A 26,763-nucleotide genomic window follows, 5' to 3' on the forward strand; every position below is an offset into this window, starting at 1 on the left:
ATGGAAATCCTGCCGTATTTCACCATCGGAAACATGCCGTTTCACCACAGAATGGATATATAAAGTAGAGCACACAAAATCAATGTATACAAAGACAACAGCTTTCAGAAAAGTCTGTTTCACGAAAAAAAAAAAGAAAAAAAAAGAAAAGAAAAAGTAAAACCAGCCCCATCCCGCAATGCACCAGCTGTGGTTTGCCTGGAAGGTGGGCGCACAATAGACAAAACTTCCACAGCAAGACGCATCAGCCTCTATACAAAAAGTGTTTTCTGTGGACCACACACGGAAAACATATCTAAAACAAACCAATGTCAATATTTCGTCTTCAATCCAGGAATAGAATTCCTGGGAAACCACGAAGTATAAATACAAACAACCTAAAATCTCGCCAATTGCCAGGCGCTCAATCTTCTTTAGCTGGCAGTCGCTGCTAATACGATCTCAAAGAGATTGTGAGAGACAATGGGATTCATGTGTGTCCCCGTCAATCACCATGAACTAGTCATAAAGAGAAATCCGATCCAGTTAGTAGAGTCTCCGTACACAAGAGCAATTGCAATGAAAATACGCCACATTCTTGTATTATTTAGCCAAGCCCTACAGAAGATCATATTTACATTGTATTTTTGGGTTAGGAAAAGCTGAATTCTAGGTGCATCTCTGCATAGTTTCATTGGTCCAGCTTGGAACAATGCAAGTACGCATGCTCCATACCTGACCGATCCGTGTAGAAGTGGATGCCATACACGGTTCGAACTTAAGCCGGTTCAGCAGGAACCAGCCAAGATTCAAACTTTTAATGGGCAGGCTGGATGTATCAAGTGGATCAAACTATCAACTTGGGTACAACCATCCTGCTGGATTCTCTTGCAATTATCAATGTCTTCTACGGGAGTGGACGGCTTCCACTGGGAGAAGATGATGGCCTGGAGGAGAGATTCCCACATCAACGCGGTCTACCATGGTTGCAGGAAAGAAATTTGCTCCGTGTATGGCCAGGTCTTACTGTAGTAGCCAACACTATTACAGTGATCTTCCGGGTCTGCCAGGTCCTCTCACAGGGGGGTGCCCTACTTCATAGTGAACACAGGAAGTCACTTACCATGGGCACAATTCAGAGAAATGCTTTGCATTTTCCTCAGTGAACGCAGTGTTCTCCAATGGGATGAGGTGAAGATGTGAGGCAGGGAGGTCATGATCTCCACATTGTCCAATCAGAGAACATCTGATCCAACCCTTCTCAGGAGCCAGAGAACGCCTCAGCAAACAGTAGACGAGTCTGCTAGCCACCCCCGCCAAAACTTTTAGAATTTGCGTCGACAACGCTGAGCCGCATAAAATGCCTTGTAGAAGGGTAATGATTAACCATTCCCTTCTAAAACGCAAGCAACGGTGCCTCTGTTTTTTTCCAATATAAAATGCTCCAAATTTTCTTAATAAAGATCCAGTTTACAGTCCTTAACTAAGCCTAATGGGAGTAAAGTGGGAGAAGAAAAATGGCCCAGTGTCTCAGGTTTGGTGGTTAATGGGAGTAAAAACATTACATGGTGGCTGTGGACAGTGTGAGGAGGAATAGTGCCTCATTGTTGGTATGAGTGAGGGCAACAGTGCCACTTTATTGTTCTCATTGGGAAGAATAGTGCCCTATTGATGGTTTCAGCGGAAGTAGTGCCCAATTGTTGGTGTCAGTGGGAGGAATAGTGCCCAATTGTTGGTGTCAGTGGGAGGAATGGTGCCTCTTCATTGGTGTAAGTGGGAGGACCATTGTTGGAGTCAGTGGGAGAAATATTATGTCATATTATGTCATAACTATGGAAGACAGCACCCAAGTCTTCCAATCTGGATTGTCCAGATTGCTGGTGTCTATAACAGCCACCAGCCACCAGTCAGCAGTGGGGGTCACAATGGAGAATTTATATCTTTCCACCAAAATTATGCCACAGCAGAAATGACTGTCTGCTTCAGCCCTTTTTTTTTTATGAAAAGGCTCGGCGACTCCATGCGTATATGAACAGTATGGTGCAACTGGTACACCATGGCCAAAAAGGGTGGCCAGATCACCGCTGTAATCCAACAGTCCTCCAATATCCATGGGTATGTTTACTGCATTACTTCCATTTACTTTTCCATTACTTCCTTTCTTGGTTTGTGGTGCCCATAAGACAGTTTGGGTGGTTATGGGCAGTATGCATCTTTTTACTTTTGGCCATTTTGATATATGATGTCATGTGGTATTAAGCTGGCCATACATGGATCAAAATTCAGCCAGTTCAACAGGAACTGGCTGAATTTTGATTAATGCATGGGCACCTTGGTTGTTCACAAGTCAATGCATCTAGTAATTTTCCTTCCTTCTACCCATGGTGGATGGTAAGAAAATTGCATAATTTATGGCTGGTCTTAGTCTGCATAACGGAAAAGTGGCCACTGAAAACAAACTTAACAGCCCGGGTGCAGTCTATAAACAACCAGAATTTGAAAATTGGTGCTCTAGATGGGACCTCCCGTGCAGTAGACCTATTTACAGATTACTATACATCTATATATCTTTTTCCCCCTTCTTCACTTTGTGTGAACTATTGTATATAGGCATTAAAACAGAGATTAAAAAATAAATAAAAGAAATTGTAAAACGTACACATACTTTTTCCCATATTTTCCACAAAAAAAAAATCTTGTTCCTAAACCGTTTCGTAGGACAAGTCCTCACAAGAAAAAAAGACCATCTGAAGGAATCAACACGGGCTCGCCTGACTTACTCCATTTTGTCAGAGCCAAGTATCTGCTGGTCTATTAGGAATCACAGCGTGAACACCGCCCTCACATGCAAACACGTGGGATCCAGGCCTTCCTGTTATTGGAAAAATTCTGCTTCCAATTCAAAACAAAGATTTCAAAGGGCCTTTGGAATGTGCGCTCACACGAACAAGTGTGCAACACATTGGAAAGTCTTCAGAAAATGGCAAGTTGTGTTCGGGGTGGGAAGGGAATTGCAGAACTGAAGCTTTCATGTTCGGAACTATACAAGAAAAAAAAAAAAAAAAAAGCAGAACCTGATTGGTTCAAACACCCTGGGTTTTCCACTACGCTACAAAAGCTCCTGCCTGCTGCATAGGCCGTATTCTCTCTCTGACCCCCTGATGTAGATAAGCAGTACAGCAGGGTCAAGGACCCACCCCCATCCTGCTAATTGGACAATGAAGGAGCTATTAAAATAGCCATAGACAGTCACCAATGTCTGTTTTGATGGGGGAATCAAGAAAATTTCTTTCCTGCAACCAGTCAATGGCCAGCCCTAAGCCCTTGTACACACGGTCGGAGAATCAGTCGGAATGTGTCCTATCGGACCGTGTTGTCGGATAATCCGACTGTGTGTGGTATGCATCGGACTGTTTCCGTCGGAATATCCGTCGGACCAAATTTTCCAACTTGCTGGAAATATTTTCCGACAAACTGGTCCGATCGGACATACTCCGATCATGTGTAGAGAATTCCGATCGGACAAAGTGCCACGCATGCTCAGATCAAATTCCTACATCAAAGCTATTGGCTATTAGCCTGAACGTAGTCCCATTGTAACGAAATTACGTCATCACGTTCTGAAAGATCGGATTTTCCGACAACTTTGTCCGACCGTGTGTATGCAACAGTTTCGGACACAATCCGTCAGACAAAATCCATTGGGACAAAATCCGACGGATTTGGTTGTTGAAATGTCCGACCGTGTGTACAAGGGCTAAGAGTCATCTCTTTGCTCTCGCTTTATGTTTAACATTGTTAGATTGACAGCATTGTGCAAAGAATTGGAAACCCAATTAGCTTATATACACACACACACACACACACACACACACACACACACACACACACACACACACCCCTAGGTGGATGCAACATTGATTCACCCCCTATACACTGAGAACTGAGCAAACAAAGACCGCTGATCGCTCAGTTCTTGGGTCCACTGAGCACAGAGCCATGACTGTTATGCTGCGTACACACGATCACACATTCCAACAACAAAGTCCAGGGATTTTTTCCGAAAGGATGAGGGCTCAAACTTGTCTTGCATACACACGGTCACACAATGTTGTCGGAAATTCCGAACGTCAAGAGTGCGTTGACTTACGACGAGCCGAGAAAATTGAAGTTCAATAGCCAGTGCGGCTCTTCTGCTTGATTCCAAGCATGCGTAGAACTTTGTGCATCGGAATTGCGTACACACGATTGGAATTTCCCACAATGGATTTTGTTGTCGGAAAATTGGCGAACCAGAGCTCAAATTTTGTGCTACGGAAAGTCCAATGGAAACTGTCCGATGGAGCCTACACACGGTCGGAATTTCCGACACCAAGCTCCGATCGCACATTTGCCGTCAGAAAGTCTGACCGTGTGTACGCGGCAAAAGTCACCGCTCTCTGCTCTGCCCCTCCAGTGCTCACTGGAGCGCCAGACTGTGGAGGGGGTGGGAGTGGTTGGCTTAGCCTCTCATTGGCACACTGAGAAGCTGAGCTAGCTGCCAGTCAGGTATCTGGGCAGATCATTGTCAGGATTCCTGCAGAGTCTGGACCAGTTCAGTGATGTCAGCCGACAGCAGGCTAAATTCCGCTGCCAGCTGAATCTGGGTCATAGCCTTGGCAGAAGTGCACGCCTGTGACCCACAGGAAAAGGAGGGCCAAAGGAGCCAAGGCCATACTTCTTATTTAAGGTTCACACTTCAATCCTATTCTTGGAAATGGTAAAACAGCTGCAGACAAAAAAAACTGCCACAGTCTACGGATCACGTGTCCAGTGACGGTGTGGTGCACAACTGCTGGCAACAGTCATGGGATTCCATAACTCCACAGTAATGGCCATAACCCATAACATTTCTTAAAGTGTTAACATTGCTGCTGCTTACATTCTGCGAGTGTCTGAAGCAGAAGCTTCCCCAGCTCACTGTACAGCTGTGCTGTGAAATTTACTATGAATTTCAGGAAAGATCAGATTACACAGACTGCAAAAGGATCCAGAGGAGAGGAGCATTCCATCCCCTAGTCTCCAGGTTAGCAGAACACACACTGGGCATGCTTGTAAATTAAACGTTGTGAATTCCCTTTAATCACGAACCATCCAGCTTTTATTTTTTTTATTTTTTTTTAGCATAAGGACGCCGTGACTACAACTGCATATAGCCTCCCGACTGTCTGCGGAGTATGCAAACCAGCCGGCAGTTACTATTGTGAACACTGCAGAATTGTCAGTTATCACCTGAGCACAGAGGAAGGGAAAACAGAACATAAATAGAAGGCGGCAAATGATGCGGCTATTTTTGGAAGCGCTCTTTAATAGCACACAAGTGCGTGCAGGCGGTCTGTCGAAAAATGACAATACGTCTCCATAGTCAGTGAGACTGACAATAAAAACTGAGAGCCCAAGGAAAATATGGACAGTGGAGGAAAGTGGAAAGATAGCGCTGGACCAGTAGGGTTAGCTCACTGGTATAGGTATTGAGGTAAATCATATGTGTCAAAAACAAGGCCTGCGGGCCGAACCCGGCCCACCAGGTCATTTTATATGGCCCTCGCACCCCTCCTGCAGCTGTGACGCCTCCCTCATTTCTACCCAATCTTGTCTCATCAGTCAGCATCAGAGAGGATGACAGAACTCCTCCTCCAGATCCTGCGCTTCTCCGTGCAGCTGCAAAGATGCTCTTCTCTGCCCTCTTCCCAGTCTTAGTTGTGGACATCAGAGAGGAGGACACAACTCCTCCCATAGATCCTGCGCTTCGCTGTGCAGCCGCAGAGCAGCTCGTCTCTTCTCCCTTCCCCATCCAAGTTGTGGGCAATAGAGGATGACAGAACTCTTCCCACAGATCCTGAGCTTTCCAACGCTGCTGCAGAGTGGCTCGTCTCTGCCCTCCTCCCCCATCGCATTTGTGGGCAGAAGGGAGGACAGAATTCCTCCCACAGAGCCTACGCTTCCCCATGCAGCTGCAGAGCGCCTTGTCTCTGCCCCCTCCCAATCTCAGATGTGGGCAGACAGGACAGAATCCCTCCTACAGATCCTGCACCCCTCTGTGCAGCGGCAGTACCCCCTCGTCTCTACCTCCCCTGGTCTCAGCTTTCAGCAGACTCTAGAAGCAGACTCCAGCCCTCCTTTGTTCCTCCTCCAGATCCTGCACTTTGTGCTTCTCTGCTCTACCCCCAGGTTCTTCCTGGTATAAGCACAATGTAAGGGGGTGCACTGTAATGTAAGGGAGGGTGAGGGACTCTTGACTTATAGTGGGGGGGGGGGGGGGGGAGCCACAACGAAATTGAGTTTGACACTCCTGATGTAAATGATCTGGTTTCCTAAGCAGGCGGATTCTACACCCCAAAGGATCTCCAGTCTCCTTGGCTTGTAGCGTAATGTAATGAGCAGTAGTCGCCCATCCATTAGGGGCTCCGCCCCCTCTCTCCAGGTCACCCCCTATATGGTAATTAATAGATTCATGCATAGCACAAATCTATCCATGGCCACCCCCTATTCATGCACCCGACCCCTTTCAGGGCACCAGCCACATGAAGTCCAGTGGCAGGGGATTTTTTTTTTTTTTTTTTTAAGAGCCAGAGGCTCGAATAGGCTTCAAAATTGGGTGGGCTCGGGTCGCAGAGCATACCACCGGAGCCCACCAAGGTGTGTTGCAACAGCGAATTAATATTTGCTGTTGAAACACTGATCTTCAATCCAGCCAATCAGAAGCGGGTGTGAGACCCGTTTTCCGATTGGCCGAAAAGAGAAGACTCCCGATCCAATTTGCCACCGAGGAGGGAGGAAACAGAAGCCGCTGGTGATGGAGAGCAGGGGGACGGGAGGCCGCTGGTGATGGAGAGCAGGGGGACGGGAGGCCGCTGGTGATGGAGAGCAGGGGGACGGGAGGCCGCTGGTGATGGAGAGCAGGGGAACGGGAGGCCGCTGGTGATGGAGAGCAGGGGAACGGGAGGCCGCTGGTGATGGAGAGCAGGGGAACGGGAGGCCGCTGGTGATGGAGAGCAGGGGGACGGGAGGCCGCTGGTGATGGAGAGCAGGGGGACGGGAGGCCGCTGGTGATGGAGAGCAGGGGGACGGGAGGCCGTCACTGCTGAGCAAGGTGAAGTCGCCGATGATGGGGTAAGTGCTATCGACTGGGGGGGAGGGGGCATACTGTTTTCCGGCCCCCCCCCCCACCCCACCGGTAATGAAAATTTAAATCGAAGTGCACACCACTGCTAAGAGGTCCAAGTACAACTTTTTCCCATTAAAAGTCAAGGGTATAATCTAAAAATGCATCCAACACGTTTCAAGGGTCCAAGAGCCACCTTCATCATTCATTCGTCTGTAATTCTCTATGCAATGCCATATGGCTACCTGGAGGCGTTCTGTAAACAGATTGTGGACACAAACCGCTATTACTTAGAAATTTACATAGATCACCCAGAGGGGAATGTCTTTTTTCTCTTTACCATCATATTTCCTAAAATAAAGAGGATTACAAAAACACAATATCACAGCAAAAAAAAAAAATTTAATAAATAAAAAAAAAAATAAAAAGGCAGGTCTGCCTCTACTTTTATCCAGTGATAGCAAGCTGCTAATTAAAAGGCAAAGAAGAATGGCACCAGCAAAACACCCAGAGAAATCCCTGCAGGAGGATTAGGAGGTAAGTCCTTTCACCTTAAATCCCCTTCAGGGATGGGGGGGGGGGGGGGGGATGTCAGTCAGAACAGATTTAAAATTAAACTCTTCACCTTAATATTCCAAAGAATGGACTCTGGACCTGAAAAGCTGGCACCTCACAGCCCAGGTATGGTGCCAAGGGTGGCACACCTGCAGGGGTGATCTATTAGCTATATCTAGAATACAGAGATACCATCACATCGCCCATGAGAGAAGGGTGACCTTGTCCCCCCCCCCACTCCTATAGACTCCCCTTACCTGCCCGTCATCGCATCTCCTCGCTCAAAAGCCGCGTATTCGCAAACGTGTTTTGGTGCGTTTAAGGGTGTCAAGTGCTTAGGTGTTCATTCATTCATTTTATTGGCCAGAATAATAATTATTCTGGCCATTGAAATGAATGAGTGCCGAAACAAAACAATAATATAAAAAAAAAAAAAAAAAATACTTTCCTATGCAAAATAATACCATAATGTGCTAGTTTGCATCAGATACTAGCACATTATGAAATACTTACCTTAAATCGAAGCCCTCCTCGCTGTCACCGCTGAGAGGGCTTCCATTTCCTCCCATAGACTCCCGCTGTATGAGTGGCAGTGATGATGTCACTCCTGCGCATGCGCACTGGAGCTCTCAGTGACGCCACATCCTGCATTTTGCTGCGATTCTGGAATTACGGACAGAATCGTGACCATTCCACCCACGATTCAGAAAGCCTAGGTGTGGAAGGAGCCCAAGTGTTTACAACCACTTTAAAAAAAAAAAAAACACAACATAAAAAAGGCTCATAAAAATGTGAAAAAATAGTCGGGCGGCCGACATCGCAGGCACCCTGGACAGGTAAGTCAGCAGCTACAGTGTTTAAGCTTTGAAAATAAAACCTCAAAGCTGGTTGGGGGAAAACATGACACGCCACTCTGCCGACCCAATGTTTGAGAATGTGTAAATGGGCCCCAAACCAATCGCTACTCCACCGGCCAAGCCCACTGTTTTACCCCACCCACCAGGGGCTTAGTTATAGAGGGTCAGCAGACCTGCGTCTCACAGTTTGTTTTTTTCAGTGGCACTTCTGGATTGGTGGAATTGGACACCTGCTCCCTTGCTCCAAAATCTGGCCTGGGCGGGCGCCTGGGGCTTTGAGTGGCGCTACATGCTGAGCTCGAAGCGGATTGGCTACCACACACAGTTGAACCAGATTTTAGAAACTCCAGTTTTAGTAAAACAACCCAATGCACCGCCATCGCTACATGCTGCAACGCACTGCACCGCCATCGCTACATGCTGCAACGCACTGCACCGCCATCGCTACATGCTGCAACGCACTGCACCGCCATCGCTACATGCTGCAACGCACTGCACCGCCATCGCTACATGCTGCAACGCACTGCACCGCCATCGCTACATGCTGCAACGCACTGCACCGCCATCGCTACATGCTGCAACGCACTGCACCGCCATCGCTACATGCTGCAACGCACTGCACCGCCATCGCTACATGCTGTAACAAAGATAAACAATTGAATTAAATGAAGTGATCAAGAAAAAAGTAAGCCATGCAATGCATTATTTACAACACACCGACAGCGCTCCCTTCTCAGCATACAGCAGCAGCCTCTGATGCGAATGACGGGGTCACTTTAAAATCCACCGCGGTCATCACTTACACTCACTGGCCACTTTATTAGGTACAACTTGCTAGTACTGGTTGGACCCTCTTTTGCCTTCAGAACTGCCTTCATTCTTCATGGCATAGATACAACAAGGATTTGGAAACATTCCTCAGATTTTGGTCCATAGTGACATGATAACATCACACAATTGCTGCAGATTTGTTGGCTGCACATCCATAATGAGAATCTCCCATTCCACCACATCCTAAAGGTGCTCTATTGGATGAGATCTGGTGAGTGTGTAGGACATTGGAGTACAGGGACCTCATTGTCCAGTGGTGAGATGATTGGAGCTTTGTGACATGGTGCATTATCCTGCTGGAAGGAGCCATCAGAAGATGGGGACACTGTAGTCATAAAGGGATGGACATGGTCAGCAACAATACTCAGGTAGGCCGTGGGGTTTAAACAATACTCAATTGGTACTAAAGGGTCCAAAGTGTGCCAAGAAAATATCCCCCCCATACCATTGCACCACCACCAGCCTGAACCATTGATACAAGGCAGGATGGATCCATACTTTTATGTTTACACCAAATTCTGACCCTCCATCTGAATGTTATAGCTGAAATCAAGAATCATCAGAACAGGCAATGTATTTCAATATTTACTATTGTCCAGTTTTGGTGAGCCGGTGCCAATTGTAGCCTCAATACAAGAAAAAGAACCACTGCTCCAGGTGTATAAAGATAAGGCTGATTGGAGTATCTTGCAGAGCTCCGTGGGAAAATTGGAAAGAAAGAAATGGCGGCACATCCAGAACTTCCAATTGCCTTTTATTTTTCTTCACAAAGATGACACCAAAGACACCAAACTGTGGTCATGTAGACGCGTTTCACACATACATCTCGTGCTTAATCATGATTAAGCACAAGATGCATGTGTGAAAAGCGTCTACATGACCACAGTTTGCTGTCATCTTTGTGAAGTAAAATAAAAGGCAAAATCGGAATTCTGGATGTGCCGCCATTTCTTTCTTTTTCCAATTGTAGTCTCAGTTTCCGGTTCTTAGCAGACAGGAGTGGCACTCGGGGTGGTCTTCTCCTGCTGTAGCCCATCCCATGCTGTAGCCCATCTTTTTCAATGTTCGTTGTGTTGCGCCTTCAGAGATGGTATTCTGCATACCTTGGTGGTAACGAGTGGTTGAGTTCCTGTTGCCTTTCTATTATCTCAAACCAGTCTGCCCATTCTCCTCTGATCTCAAGGCATTTTCTTCCACACAATTGCCACTCACTGGATATTTTCTCTTTTTCGGACCATTCTCTCTAAACCCGAGAGATGGTTGTGTGTGAAAATCCCAGTAGATCAGCAGTTTTTGAATTACTCAGACCAGCCCGTCTGGCACCAACAATGCTACGTTCAAAGTCGCTTAAATCCCCTTTCTTCCCCATTCTGATGCTCAGTTTGAACTTCAGCAAATCGTCTTCACCATGTCTAGATGCATTGAGTTGCTGCCATGTGATTGGCTGATTAGCAATTTGTGTTACCAAGCAATTGAACAGGTGTACCTAATAAAGTGGCCGGTGAGTGTATATTCTAATGCTGTATACTGAACTACTTGTATTCATAATGGAGATTGGTAATGGGTTCTCCGCAACGGCGTCCTAAAACCGCAACGAGCCGCGGCAATCATCCAGCCATTCACAATCATCCTTCTGTGACAGGTGTTCTGTCCCGTCCTAGTTCTCGGAACGCTCACCATGGGATCACCTGTTCTAAGTAACCTGATCCATCCAAGGAGCTTTCACATCCAACAAAGAGTCGGGCAGGGATGAGCGGCGCAGGCTCTTCAATGGTATCTATGGCCCTTTCATGCCGGGGATGGAAAATACGCCGTATAACAATGGACTGAAAAACCACCGCATTGTGTACTGTGGGAGAGCTTCTGTCAGGACCGAAAACGCCCGCTGAACAAAATATCAGGTTATGTCACACCGCAAGTCCTGGGCTTTAAAACATGAGCTCCGAGATACCCTGTACTGAGGTTTAAAGGGCAACTCCACTTTCATGTTAAAAAAAAAAAAAAAATGGTATATTATATATGAGAAATTCATAGGGATTTTAACTGTGTTTATTATCGAAAGAATAAAGAATTTATAATACAAAATTGTATAAATTTTATTAGAATCAAAGTTAAAATACTGTATATACACCACACACATATATATATATATATATATATATATATATATATATATATATATATATGTGTGTGGTGTATATACAGTATTTTAACTTTGATTCTAATAAAATTTATACAATTTTGTATTATAAATTCTTTAATCTGTCAATAATAAACACATTGTGCACATGGAATAAAAAAATAAATAAAAATCAAATAGAAAAAAATATAATATAACATACAATTGCTACTGCTTATTTTAGGATCAAAAAAATAAATATGTGTGTATAATATATATATATATATATATATATATATATATATATATATATATATATATATATATATATATATATATATATATACACACACACATACATACATATACATATATACACACACACACACACACACACACACACACATATACGTATATATACATATACACACATATTTCTTTTTTTGATCCTAAAATAAGCAGTAGCAATTGTATGTTATATTATATTTTTTTCTATTTGATTTTTTTTTTTTATTCCATGTGCACAATGTGTTTATTATTGACAGAATAAAGAATTTATAATACAAAATTGTATAAATTTTATTAGAATCAAAGTTAAAATACTGTGATATAGATATATAGATATATATACATATACACACACACACACACACACACACACACACACACATATACACACATACATTATTTCTTTTTTTAATCATAAAATAACCTGTGTAGCAATTGTATGTTATATTTGTTTTTTTCTATTTGATTTTTTTTTTTTTTTATTCCATGTGCACAATGAAGCTGAACGGGAATGACTTTTTCAGTATTAATCAGCTGCTGCACTTGCCGTGTTCCAATGAGGAAAGTGGCAGGGTCTGCATCCCTTTAGAAGTGATGAACTCGTTGGGAGTATCTCACTGAAAAATGACACTTATGTTGTAGGGGATGCCTAAAATGTGACTTGTTTCTTGGTGCATTGCATTTTACAAAAAATTACAGAGCTGTAGATATTAAAAATAACCTTTTCTTTTTCAAACGTTTAATTGGGCACAGATGGCAAAAACATGACGGGGGCTATAACCCTCCCTAGTGTGTTTTTGTGCAGTGCGGGAAAATGCACAAATCTGCATGCAATCCTGCACCGCACCCAATGTGATCAAGCCCTCAATGCAGTACTAGGGATGATTAGGAAGGGATTTTTTTTTTTTTTTAATACATTCAACTTCCATAGGTAATGTCAAACGCCTGACTGTGTGTAGGTATAACCAATTATATTCCACCATTTTAGCGGCGTCCCTTTATATACAAGATATTTTTATTTTTTTTACAATAAAGGGACTTTAGGCCCCCGTAGCCATCTTGTTGGCAAGTTTGCTGAACTGGCAGAAGTATTTTCAGGTCACGGGCACACAAAGGCGCAGAGATGATGTCACAGCGTTTGCTCAGTCGCCTATAGGTAACAAGCATCATGCAACGCTTGCCAATGCAAAATGACTTTTCTCCTATTTCCAGGGCCCCAAGGCCTAGCGCGCAGCCCGGCCGAGCACTGGCTCTGTCACAAGGTGTTAATTTCAGATAGGACGCGGGGGCAAGGCCCTCTCCGTCTCTTCTCCCCCGTCCTATCGCCTAGCAGCTACGGCAATGGACGGTGAACCCGAGCCGGGTTGCCATGGCGACCGTTTCATCCATCACGTTGGTGAAAACCCTCGGCGAGGAGCATCAAAGCGGCACTAATTCAGGTCTGACACGAATGCTAAAATGAGCTTTAATACCTGACCTTCAAAGCGGAGAGGGGGAAAAAAAAAAAAACAGGACGAGGGAGGCCGGCACCGACCTATCAAGAGCTTTTTATAGGACCGCGCTAATTAAAAACCAACCGTATAGAGGCATTTATTTTATTTTATTTTTTAACGCCTACACTCGCCCTTAAATTGTGGAATTAAAATGCCCGTTGCTTACCAGCAAGCCCAGATTTCTAGACTCGTCCCCGAGCGGCCAGTCATAATTTATGTCTCTGGGTGCGGGCTGGAGGATTACAGAGGGAAGCCGATTGGTTGCCTAAGACAGCGGCCATATTTTGCAGAAACCTACTCTAGTGGAAGCCGCAGTTCTGCAGGCTCAGAGATTTTAAAGAGAAAGTAACCGGCGGCTTTACTAGGAATAGCTTCTGGGATCAAAGTTCTGGCTGATTTTTAAGCTAAAATTACAACCTGAGCCATTTGTGATTGCACGCAAAAGTGCACAATAGCATGCGAAATGCACACAAAAAAAAAAAGCTGCCTGCTGCGCTTGGGGTGCCATTCATTCGCAGCAAAACGCAACAAACGTGTGCTTTTGCATGTGTCAAACTGCGGTTAAAATAAAAAATAAAAAAAAATGTATGAAGCTCAATGCCCAAAAAGCTATATGACCAACTTTGGCGCATTTGTCCTGCACAGGGCAGCCCATAGAAATGAATGGTCTAGCCTGTGTGTGTGTGCATAGCACAGAAACGCACAAAGACACGCACTTGTAAACTGCTAAGTGTTAACATGACCTCAGGCTCTATTTACGATACCAAATTGCGTGGCAACTGCTGTACAATGTGCATTTGGGGGCTGTTATTCTTTAACGGGACCCCAAACGTGATGCAATTCTGCTGCCATTGTCGTGCGTCAGGATCTCACAGCAAACCACAAATCGTGTAAAACTTCTCACCTCAAAAGGTGCATGAACTACCTAACTTAATTGCACTGCTTCATTTTTAAAGATATTGTCAATATACAGTGCCCTGAAAAAGTATTCATACCCCTTGCAAGTTTTGACATTTTTCTCATGTTACAAGCAGAAAACGTAAATGTGTTTTTTTGGGATTTTATGCGATAGACAAACACAAAGTGGCACATAATTGTGAAGTGGAAGGAAAATGATAAATGGTTTTAAAAAATGTTTTCACAAATAAATATGTGAAAAGTGTGGGGTACATTTGTATAGCGCCCCCCTGAGTCAATACTTTGTAGAACCTCCTTTCACTGCAATTACAGCTACAAGTCTCTACAAGCTTTGCACATCTAAAGAGTGACATTTTTGCCCATTCTTCTTTGCAAAATAGCTCAAGCTCTGTCAGATTGGATGGAAAGAGTCTGTGAACAGCAGTTTTCAAGTCTTGCCACAGATTCTCAACAGGATTTAGGTCTGGACTTTGACTGGGCCATTCTAACACATGAATATGCTTTGATCTAAACCATTCCATTGTAGCTCTGGCTGTAACCCCACAACATGATGCTGCCACCACCATGTTTCACAGTGGGGATGGTGTGTTCAGGGTGATGTGCAGTGATCGTTTTCCACCACATACAGTGTTTTGCTTTTAGGCCAGAAAGTTACATTTTGGTCTCATCTGACCAGAGCACCTTCTTCCACATGTTTGCTGTGCCCCCCACATGGCTTCTCACAAACTGCACACAGGACTCCTTATGACGTTTTTCTTGCCCCTCTTCCATAAAGGCCAGATTTGTGGAGTGCACGACTAATGCCCCGTACACACGATCAGAAATTCCATCAGAAAAATCTTGGATGGTTTTTCCAACGGAATTCCGCTCAAGCTTGGCATGCATACACACGGTCACACAAAAGTTCGCTGAACTTTCGACCGGCGGTGACGTACAACACTACGACGAGCCGAGAAAATTAAGTTCAATGTTTCCGAGCATGCGTGATTTTTTTGCGCGTCACAATTGCATATAGACAAACGCATTTTTGGATAGGAACTTTTTCCAAACGAAAAATAGAGAACCTGCTCTCAACCTTTTGACGGCTGGAATCCTGCCAGCAAAAGTCCGATGTACCCTACACACGGTCGGAATTTCTGACCAAAAGCTCAAATCCGACTTTTGCTGGCAGACTTTCTGATCGTGTGTATGGTGCATAATGGTTGTCCTGTGGACAGATTCTCCCACCTGAGCTGTGGATCTCTGCAGCTCCTCCAGAGTTCCCATGGACCTCTTGGCTGCTTCTCTGATTAACACTCTCCTTGCCGGTCTGTCAGTTTAGGTGGACGGCCATGTCTTGGTAGGTTTGCAGATATGCCATATTCTTTTTCCATTTTCGGATGATGGACTGAACAGAGCTCCGTGAGATGTTCAAAGCTTGGGATATTTTTTTATAACCTAAACCTGCTTTCAACTTCTCCACAACTTTATCCCTGACCTGTCTGGTGTGTTCCTTGGCCTTCATGATGTTATTTGTTCACTGAGGTTTTCTAACAAACCTCTGAGGGCTTCACAGAACATCTGTATTTATACTGAGATTAAATTGCACACAAGTGGACTCTATTTACTATTTAGGTGACTTCTGAAGGCAATTGGTTCCACTAGATTTTAGTTGGGGGTATCAGAGTAAAAGGGGGCTGAATACAAATACACCCCACACGTTTCACATATTTAATTGTTTAAAAAAAAATTGAAAACCATTTATCATTTTCCTTCCACTTCACAATTATGTGCCACTTTGTGTTGGTCTTTTACATAAAATCCCAATAAAATACATTTACCTTTTTGGTTGTAACATGACAAAATGTGGAATATTTCAAGGGGTATGAATACTTTTTCAAGGCACTGTATAACCCAAGCAACAGCACTTCATTCTGAATACCATCCAGCCGGGACTCTCAGCCTGTCTTGTAAACAGACAGCAGGGCTTCTTCAGTGGGTGATAACCTGATAACCTTGTGTGAAGCCCCAGAGTCCCCTGGAAGCTCGCAGTCACAGTCCGGGTGTTACACTGTCCAGGCTGACTGCTGATCCGAGTCCAATCATGGCACAGGACAAGTGCTGACCGCAGGGTCATACCGACAATAACATGGACTAGCGGGCTCAGTCAGGGAGCCTCTGGCTACTGCCAAACCCTCCAAGTGATATATTATCTCACAGCTGAGCTCCGCTGCTACAGAAGATGAAAGCTTAATGCAACAAGAAGAATCAGTGAACCTTACCGCGCCTGCGTGGGGTCTGATTTCATCTATGTTTCAATCTCTTAGCAGGTCTTTCACAATACTTTCAGGGTGTCAAGATAGGAGCCATATTTTCTGAATGTAGCCGAGGTCATGGGGGAGGATTTCGTTTTTTTCATGTATTTTCATTTAATTTTTTATTTTTATTTTTTAAATGCCACCAAATTCTGTTGACGTATGTATTCTTAAACCCCAAAGCAAACATTTAGACTGGGTTCACATATATGCGAATTGGATGTGTTTTTAACAACTTTAAAGGGGTTGTAAAGGTTCGTTTTTTTATTTTCTACATAGGTTCCTCTAAGCTAGTGCATTGTTGGTTCACTTACCTTTTCCTTCGATTTCCCTTCTAAATGTTTTTTTTCTTTGTCTGAATATCTCACTTCCTGTTTCTCCTCAGTAAACTTCACACCATCATCCGAGTGGTGGTTAGTCAGCCAGAACAGCTTACTGAACAGCTTACTGAGGAGGAACAGGAAGTGAGAAATTCAGACAAAGAAATCAAAGAAAAAAAAAAAAACATTTAGAAGGGAAATCGAAGGAAAAGGTAAGTGAACCAACAATGCACTAGCTTACAGGAACCTATTTAGAAAATAAAAAACGAACCTTTACAACCCCTTTAAGACCGGGCTTCTTTTTTTAGATTTGCTGTTTACAAGTTAAAAACATTTTTTTTTTTTGCTATAAAATTACTTAGAACCCCCAAACATTATAAAATTTTTTTTCTAACACCCTGGAGAATAAAATGGGGGTCGTTGCAATACTTTCTGTCACACCGTATTTGCTCAGCAGTCTTACAAGCGCACTTTAAAAAAAATAAAAAAAATACACTTTTTTTGAATAAAAAAAATAAGACAACAGTAAAATTAGCCCAATTTTTTTTTTTATATTGTGAAAGATAATGTTACGCCGAGTAAATTGATACCCAACAAGTCACACTTAAAAATTGCGCCCGCTCGTGGAATGGTGACAAACTTTTACCCTTAAAAATCTCCACAGGCGACATTTAAAAAATTCTACCAGTTGCACGTTTTAAGTAACAGAGAAGGTCTAGGGCTAGAATTATTGCTCTCGCTCTACCGATCGCGGTGAAACATCACATGTGTGGTTTGAACACCGTTTTCATATGCGGGCGCTACTCACGGATGCGTTCGCTGCTGCACGCGAGCTAATCGGACCGGGGAGCATTTAAAAAAAAAAATAATAATAATTCTTCTTATTACCTTTTACTTTTTTTAAACAGTATAAAAATAAATCCTGTTACTTTTATTCCTATTACAAGGAATGTAAACATCCCTTGTAATAGAAAAAATGCATGACAGGTCCTCTTAAATATGTGGGGTCAAAAAGATTCAGATCTCATATTTACCCTAAAAAGCAATAACAAATAAATGAATAAATAAATAAAATGCCCCTTTAAGAGCTATTGGTGGAAGTGACGTTATGACGTCTCTTCCGCCCTGCAGTGTCATGGAGACGGGCGGGGGCCCCATCTTCCCCTCGTCTCCATGTCAGCCCAGGGGACAGGTGCAATAGCCTCCGTCAGTGCCGATGGCTCTGGTAAGCAACGGAGGGCACCGGATCGCGGAGGGAGGGGGGCACCTCTCCCGCCATAGATAAAAGTGATCTTGCAGCGAATCCACCACAGAGACCACTTTTTTTCTTGTACCGGACCGCTGGCCGAACACAGGGATACCGGGATTATGGCAGCTAGCCGCTACCATAACGACATGCGTCCCTAGAGTAGGGACGTACATTGGCGTGCGGTGGTCCGGAAGTGGTTAATCGTATCCAATTTGCATAACATGAATGTGATCGGCTCTCAATATGGCCGGCTCACATGCGGGGCGGCTGTGGTGCGGCTTTGAAAAGGGTCCTGTGCATTTCTGGCTCTGGCTCAGGTGTAAAAAGCAGTCGCATATATGTGAACCCGGCCTAATTGGGGCAGATTTACTAAACCTGGAGGGTGCAGAATCTGGTGCAGCTCTGCATAGAAAACAATCAGCTTTTAACTTCAGCTTGTTCAATTAAAGTTTGCCCAAAAAAAAAAAAAAAAAAAAAAAAAAAAAAAACACACACACCCTGGAAGCAGATTGAGTTCTACGCATATTTTGCTGTGTTTCAGACGTGCGTTTTAATGGATATGCAATTTAAAAATGCACCAAAAAACGCAAATTGTGGTGCATTTTTTCCAACATTTACATTCATTTCAATAAGAAGCTGTGTTTTTGGTGCAGTTTTCAAAACGCATCGCACCTGTAACGCAGTGGTGTAAAAAGTCCCAAGAGGGAAACATTGTTTCTTGCAAAGTACAAACACAGGAAAAAACATATCAGTGTGAAAGGGCCTTAAATCAACCTTGTTGTATTGCAGCTCATCAATTCTTCAAGGTGGTGGCTGCATTAGTTTTCTTTTTTTGCTTTCCTTTATTTTCACCTGGTGATCTGGCCAGCGAGTCTGTTCTACAGATCAAGCTGTCCTGCAAATCAATATCAGTTACAGTGATGAGACAAACCATTTACCACCGACAGGGGTGCTTACAATGATCAGCTTTCATTCATGTAAATCCTTTATCCCAAAAAAAAAAAAAAAAAAAACTGCTGTAACTACTTACTACTACTACGACTAGGAAACTCCCCCCCCCAGTGGGCGGGGCGACAGGACTAGGAAACCCCCCCCAGTGGGCGGGGCGACAGGACTAGGAAACCCCCCCCCCAGTGGGCGGGGCGACAGGACTAGGAAACTCCCCCCCCCCAGTGGGCGGGGCGACAGGACTAGGAACCCCCCCCCCCAGTGGGCGGGGCAACAGGACTAGGAAACTCCCCCCCCCAGTGGGCGGGGCGACAGGACTAGGAAACTCCCCCCCAGTGGGCGGGGCGACAGGACTAGCAAACTCCCCGCCAGTGGGCGGGGCGACAGGACTAGGAAACTCCCCGCCAGTGGGCGGGGCGACAGGACTAGGAAACTCCCGCCAGTGGGCGGGGCGACAGGACTAGGAAACTCCCGCCAGTGGGCGGGGCGACAGGACTAGGAAACTCCCGCCAGTGGGCGGGGCGACAGGACTAGGAAACTCCCGCCAGTGGGCGGGGCGACAGGACTAGGAAACCGCCAGTGGGCGGGGCAAAATGAGTCAGTGGGTGTGGCCAGGGAAGCAGCACTGGCTGAGGCCATTACCTACGCTCTCGTGTACTGGGTGAGCAGCTTTCCACATTCTCTATACACGTTGGCACTGGATGAGCGAAATATGCCAGCGAAAGATGCCAGCACCCCAACTGCTGAGCTCCAGCGGGCAACACTAAGGTTTTTGAGTTTTTTTTTAGTGTATGTAAGTCTGCTAGTACATCTAACACTACCCTCCCCACAGACTGACAATGCTGCTACACAAAAGGTGCCCCCTGTGCTCCTTCATCCAGAGTGTTGGCACTCTAACGCAGGAGGTGTGTTACTGGCCAGATCACCAGGAAAAAAAAGCCTAAAAAAAAAAAAGCCTAAAAAAAAAAAAAGGAAAAAAAACCAATGCAGCCACCACATCTAATGATTACTAAGCTGCAATATATTACATGTTTGGTTTTAATATCGCTTTAGCTCCTTCTATTGCTCTCAGCCTCCTCCAAAAACCTTTTGATGCTGCGATCTGCCCGCATTTACTACATTAGAAAATATACAACCAGAATATAACCAGAGAGTAAACATCCAAGAACAGTATAAAGTACATAAAAATACCATCATGACATGGAAAATAGAGAACCATCCCAATGCTGATACCAGGGAAAGGAAATCCCAGAGAACCCTCAATAATGTAATCACTGGAGAGAAATGTGAGCAGACATGCTCAGTGTAACGTGGTTGTGACATGAAACATGAACAAAGTATATCCTCCTATAGTGTGTACTTGTCTCAGTCCAGAACACTTCAGTTCACACCCTGGGAATCCACTGCGGGTTCCCACATCGCACCCGACTCGCACATCACACTGTACTATGCGAAATGCTGGGAGTGTCAATAGAAAGTCGATGACAGCCCCAAATCAGTTTGCATATCGCAGTGCAAACTGTCAGTTTGGACATGAATCGGAATGCATGGGTGTGAACACTTATGCAATCCGATTCTGATGCGGACCAAAAAAAAAAAAAAAAAAAAAAAAAAAAAAAACACGGGACCTGTGCGCGTTTGGTCTGAATGTGATGCAAATTCCGCCATACAATCTGTATGGCTGAAATCGCATTGCACGGACATCGCATGTGATTTACACTGCGGTGCAAATCACATGTGATATCACACAGCTCACTGGTGTGAACCGGGACTAAGGGCCGGTTCACACTGCTGTGTGGTGAGAGATTGCATCGCTCGGACATTGCACTGCGAATCACATGTGAAATTGTATGGCTGATATCGCATTCAGACCAAACTCACACAGGACCCTTTTTTTTTGGTCCGCGCCAGAATCGGATCGCATGTGTGTGAACACTGATTCATGTCCAAACTGTCAGTTCTCAGTGCGATATACGAGCTGAAATGGGGGTGTCATTAACAATGTATTGACACACCCCACAGTTCGCATAGCGCAGTGTGAACAGCTGTGCGAGTCGGGTGCGATGCGGGAACCTGCAGTGGATTTCTGTCCACTGCTTCATTCCTCTGCCATCAGAACGAGTCACTTCTGATGAGTTTTGCTGACACCAAGAGAAAAAAAGGTGACAGAGGAGGGAGCTCCAGCACACAGCCCGTCATTGACGGCTTCAGCTCTGTTCCTGTGTGGGGGGGGGTCCCTTTACATCCAAACAGCTCTGCAATGTGGAACATCAGCTCCCGGTCCCCCCGATTTCTGAAAGCTCAGACAAGCTGTATAAATGCTGGACTGTTAATTGCTGTAGATAAGAGAAGACTGCAGATAAACGGGTACAACCTATGTAGGAGGATTTGTTTCATCTGTGTGAGGATAGTCACTCCACTATAAGCTGCATTTTTAGGAATATATGACAACATGACAGCCCCCAGTGCAGTGAGAACCCAAACCACCGTGTAGTGAGCAAATCCGGCCATTCTCCATACAAAACAGAAGGCATTTGACTTGAGCGCTGCGGATAGAAAAGTGTTAACAGTAAAATCTGCTGGAAGTGAATTGTCCGCTTACCCCGAGTGTTGGTTGCCATGTCAGCCACTTTCTGGAAGGCATCCAGGAAGGCAGCAGCTGCCACCACTGTAGTCCTGCAGAAGAAGCAACAATGAGTTAGATTGCAACCTTCACCATGGAGAATGTACGGCTCTTGTATGCAGGTGCAACACAAAGGCGGCTACCCGTTTATTCCAAAAAAATTAAAATAAAAAAAATCACACTGAATAATGCAGAAAGCCAAGAAATTACAAAACGGCTTGTGGCCGGTACCCAGAGCGGCCCCCATGTGGCCAATGCGAGAAGCTGGGGTACCCCCAGAATACACAGATTCCTATATATAGTCTCCACACAATCTGTCCTCCCCTGTGCAAAGATGGTGGTCAGGGGGCTGAACCCTTCCATCCAGTAGCGGCTGGTGCTCAAATTTTTTTTTGGGTGGGGGCGCAAAAAATAAAATAATCATAAATTGCAGCCACTGTGCCCATCATATGACATCCCGCTCACACCAACCCCCCGGGGATGGATCGTGGGACACCCCACTCCCACCCCGCGGATGGATCGTGGGACACCCCGCTCCCACCCCGCGGATGGATCGCGGGACACCCCGCTCCCACCCCGCGGATGGATCGCGGGACACCCCGCTCCCACCCCGCGGATGGATCGCGGGACACCCCGCTCCCACCCCGCGGATGGATCGCGGGACACCCCGCTCCCACCCCGCGGATGGATCGCGGGACACCCCACGGGGCACCCAGCTCCCCCACTTTCTCTCCCTCTCCCTGCAATCTTCTGGGATGCGTCACAGGTCCCAGAAGACTGCCCGGCCATTCATAATGCGCAACCTGGCCTCGCGCGCCCACACTTGCAATGCCAGCACTATCGCTGGACTGTGGGACAGGTGAGTGTCCGATTATTAAAAATCAGCAGCTACACTTTTTGGGTGGAACTCCGCTTTAATCACTTCAGCTCCGGAAAAGAACTGCAAGGCGTTTTGGCAGTGGTGCGCTACACAGACGCATTTAACCCTTTATTCGGCTGCTAGCGGGGGTTAAATGAGCCCTACTAGTGGCTGAATAGCACCGCTAAAATGATAGTAAAGTGCTGCTAAAACTAGCAGCATTTTACTGTCAACGCTCGCCCGCTCCAGTGTGAAACGGGTCCAATAAATTGTGAACTTTAAACAGAGGTAGAGAAGAAAAGACCGCAGATAAACAGGTACAACTGATGTAGGAGTGTTTGTTTCAGCTCTGTGCATCGCCTGAGGCCAGTCACTTTACTGGGTATACAGAACCATTTTAAATAGTTTTTTCAGTTTTAGGTTCTCCGAAACAGTTGAAGTATAACTAAAAGGCAAAAACGTTTTTCTGCTTCGGTTAGAGTGGAGATAGATTAGAACATTTGTCAGTTCTTATTGCCGTCTGTGTCCCCGTTAGGGAGATTCACCCCCTCTCTTTGTCCCGTTTACCAGTCAGTGAAAGTAAAAGAAAATCCCAAATTTTGGGTTGTCCCCAGGGGGGAATCTTCCAATGGGGACACTTAGTTCTGGTGCCCCGGGGGACCTCAGGGAGTTCCCTTAATTTGCAGGGATTTCCTCTCACTTCCCATTTGGCTATAGGACAGGAGGTGAAGGGAAATTTCCGCAATAGGACACAGATGGGGAAACAAAAATCTGACAGGGGTTATAACTCTCCCATAAGCCCTCGTACAAACGATCAGAAAATCGTATGGAAAATACCGCTTTTGAATCGATCGTACGATAATCATATTGTTAGTACATAGCTTTCGTGAGCCAATCACGACAGTTCATCTGATATTATTCTATCGGACATGCACGGGAAAAAAAATTTGCACAATGCCAGATCATACGATTTTTGTTTAATCATTACAGCTATCGTTCGAAAATGCAATACAAATGCATTACAACACATGACATCACTTCCAAATTTTTTTTTCTGTTGTATGGGAATTTTCGTAACTTTAGTAAACTCATCAGATTCGATCTGAGATTAGCATGCAAAAAAAATAAATAAATAAATAAACGGACGATCATTCGTCCGATAATCTCATTGTGTGTACCGGGCAAGTTTTGTCTACAGTTCAACTTTAACCACTTGCGCTAAAGCCGAATGACGGCCACAGCGCGGACCTGAATTTCATATGACAGCCTCCCCTTTGCTCTGCGCGCCCCCTGCAGGACGCGCGCTGTGATCACGAGTCACCGAGACTCGGGTGATCACAGATCCGAGTAAGGGGGCGTTCCCGGCCTCTTACCACGTGATCAGCTTTCAGCCAATGACAGCTTTTCACAATATTAACAAAAGCTTGGTAAACCACCTTATCTGCAAAGGACATCGGTCCTGAAGAGGTAGAGGCAATTATGCCTCATCTGTGCCCACCAGTATCCCCTGCCAGTGCCACCTGCCAGTGCCCACCTATCAATGCCCACCAGTGCCATCAATGCCGACCAGTGCCACCTATTATTTCCCATTAGTGTCACCTATCAATGCCCACCAGTGGTGCCAATCAGTGCTGCCTATCAGTGCAACTGATCAGTGCCCATTATTGCCACCCATCAGTGCCCATCAGTGCTGCCTCATCAGTGTACATCAATGAAGGAGAAAAATTACCCGTTTGCAAAATTTTATAACGAAATCTAGAAATATAAATAATTTTTTTTTTATTTGGTATTTTTTTTTTAAACAAAAAATAAAAAGCGCAGAGGTGATCAAATACCACCAAAAGAGAGCTCTATTTGTGGGAAAAAAATTATAAAAATTTATTGGGGTACAGTGTTGTATGACCGCGTAATTGTCATTCAAATTGCGACAGCGCTGAAAGCTGAAAAATGGTCTGGACGGGGGGGGGGGGGGGGGGGGGGGGGGGGGTTTAAGTGCCCAGTAAGCAAGGGGTTAAGGAAAGGTCAGAAAGATGTTCCTAAGTATTCCATAAGATCAGGTATCCTTTAAGAGCACCATATACACTGGCATTTACAGCCAACACAAGCCCAGTACATTGCTACAAGCAAGTGTAATGGAACCATTCAATGTGGCTTCACCGCCTGCTTATAGATCCTTCATAAAAATGCTACTTGCCTGGCTGCCTTCTCAGTTCAGTACTGAACAAGCATACAAATAAAGGACTTCTCACTTTTTGGGTTAGAGCCCGTTCACACTGAGGCAGCACGACTTGCAGCGCGACTGCCTCAGGCGACCGGGATCCGACTTTAGCGGCGGCTTGTGAAATGACTTCTGTATAGAAGTCAATGCAAGTCGCCCCAAAAGTCGTACAGGAACCTTTTTCTAAGTCGGAGCGACTTGAGTTGCTCCGATTAGAACGGTTCCATTGCATAGAGCGGGACACGACTTGTCAGGTGGCTAAGTCGCCTGACGGGTCGCCCCTGTGTGATCCGACCCTTAGAGGCTCAAGACAACAACTAGACATCTAGCATTCTCAGCTGCAGGACAGACCCTCCCCGTTCCCCTAAATTCTAATGGTTACCATTGGCATTCTGTAACCAAGAGCCCCGGTATGTTCAGAACAATCCATCTATTGAAATCATCCTAACCGGACTGTACCTGCTAGCAATCCACATTCCAGTTCATATATGGTGGACTGCCCCTTTAAAATAAAAATAAAAAATGACCGGCCTCATCTCCTCCTTACAAACACCACCACCACGAAACCCATTTTTACCAGACAGGCTGGTAAAGCATCGGCCAGGTGGCAATCCTAAACTTGGAGCAGCTTTAAAGCTGAAGTTTAATCTGCTTACGTTTTGCCTTCCCTGCTTCTTCCATTACCCATCTCATCAACAAGCTAATTACATTTTTATATATATAAAAAAAAAGGAGAAGTCCAGCCTGAGCTTGCTTGGCTTTTCCTAAGGGTCACAGAAGTGTAATTCGTTTTGCACTCCTGTGACCAGTTTTCAGCGGAGAAAGGTCTGAAGTTCGCTCTCCGCTGACGTCACTGCCATCAGTCGAGGCCCCGCGTCATCACAACTTCCCTCTGAATCTAGATCCGCCAGCTGCCTTGATTGATGGCAGTCAGCTGACATTGCCACTCCCCGCCCCTCCCCAGCTCATCGATCAAATGAGCGTGGAGGATCAGAGCAGGAGAGACGCTGACTGACCGGCAGCATCTCTCCACTCTGGGAGGAGTGAGAACCGAGCCATCGGCCGTGTTTGGCGGCTCGGTTCTCAGTGCAGAGATGCCAGGGGACAGCTGCAGCATCAGTTTGATGCTCCACCCACCGAGGGAAGTATGAATCTAAAAAAAAAAAAGAACAAAAAAAAAAAACACGAAAACCCATACTGCCCTGTTAACTCTTGCCATTATGTACCTTATTTTACATTCAGCAATGTCATCACTGACTCTCTGTGCTTTACATACCTTCCTGAAACTATCACAGCACCCCTCTAAAAACTCCATAGCCCTGATACAATCTTATATATCTTGTTGGGGGGCGGGGGTCGGATGGACGGACATTTTTCCCACTGATAATCAATATAAAAAGGAACATTCGTCCTACTGACCACCAATTTAAGGAATATTCTTCCCACTGACCACCAATTTAAGGAACATTCTTCCCACTGACCACCAATGTAAGGGGCATTCTGGCCACTGACCACCAATGTAAGGAACATTCTTCCCACTGACCACCAATGTAAGGGGCATTCTGGCCACTGACCACCAATGTAAGGGGCATTCTTCCCACTGACCACCAATGTAAGGAACATTCTTCCCACTGACCACCAATGTAAGGGGTATTCTGGCCACTGACCACCAATGTAAGGGGCATTCTGGCCACTGACCACCACACTAATAAGCTGCTGGTACAGCAATTATTGTTGAGGGTTCCGAGACCTGAACTTTATTTTAAGGGTTCCACCGTGTTAAAAAGGTTGAGAAGGGTTGCACTAGACCAGGCTCTCTCAATCTTTTTACCACACAGGAACCCCGGAAATAATTTCCAGTTCTCAGGAAAGCCTTATAAAGCCAATTAATTGAGGGTAGAGGCCATTAATTATTATTAGGAGGAAGAATGCAACCCTTACAGTGGTGGTCAGAATGCCACTTCTACAGGCGGTTAAAAAGATAAGTGGCGCCATACTGCCAGCTTTGCCAAGTGGTATTGGTCCTGATACTATGTGCAGGCACCATCAAACGCGAGATCAATCAACC

General features: G+C 45.2%; 1 protein-coding gene across 8 annotated transcripts in view; it reads right to left on the reverse strand.

The window, feature by feature from the left end:
- Positions 1-26,763, reverse strand: part of MTSS1 (MTSS I-BAR domain containing 1) — a 250,529-nt gene that overhangs the window by 159,579 nt on the left and 64,187 nt on the right. For all 8 annotated transcript variants that reach the window (XM_077493314.1, XM_077493311.1, XM_077493315.1 and 5 more), the window contains exon 3: positions 21,598-21,671. In XM_077493314.1, coding sequence (XP_077349440.1) covers positions 21,598-21,671 — 74 coding nt within the window. The remainder of the gene's footprint in view (positions 1-21,597; positions 21,672-26,763) is intronic.

The sequence above is a fragment of the Lithobates pipiens genome, unplaced genomic scaffold, assembly GCF_037356315.1.
Source record: "Lithobates pipiens isolate NorthernLeopardFrog02 unplaced genomic scaffold, aLitPip1_a1.2 Scaffold_19, whole genome shotgun sequence".
NCBI classification, from domain to species: domain Eukaryota; kingdom Metazoa; phylum Chordata; class Amphibia; order Anura; family Ranidae; genus Lithobates; species Lithobates pipiens.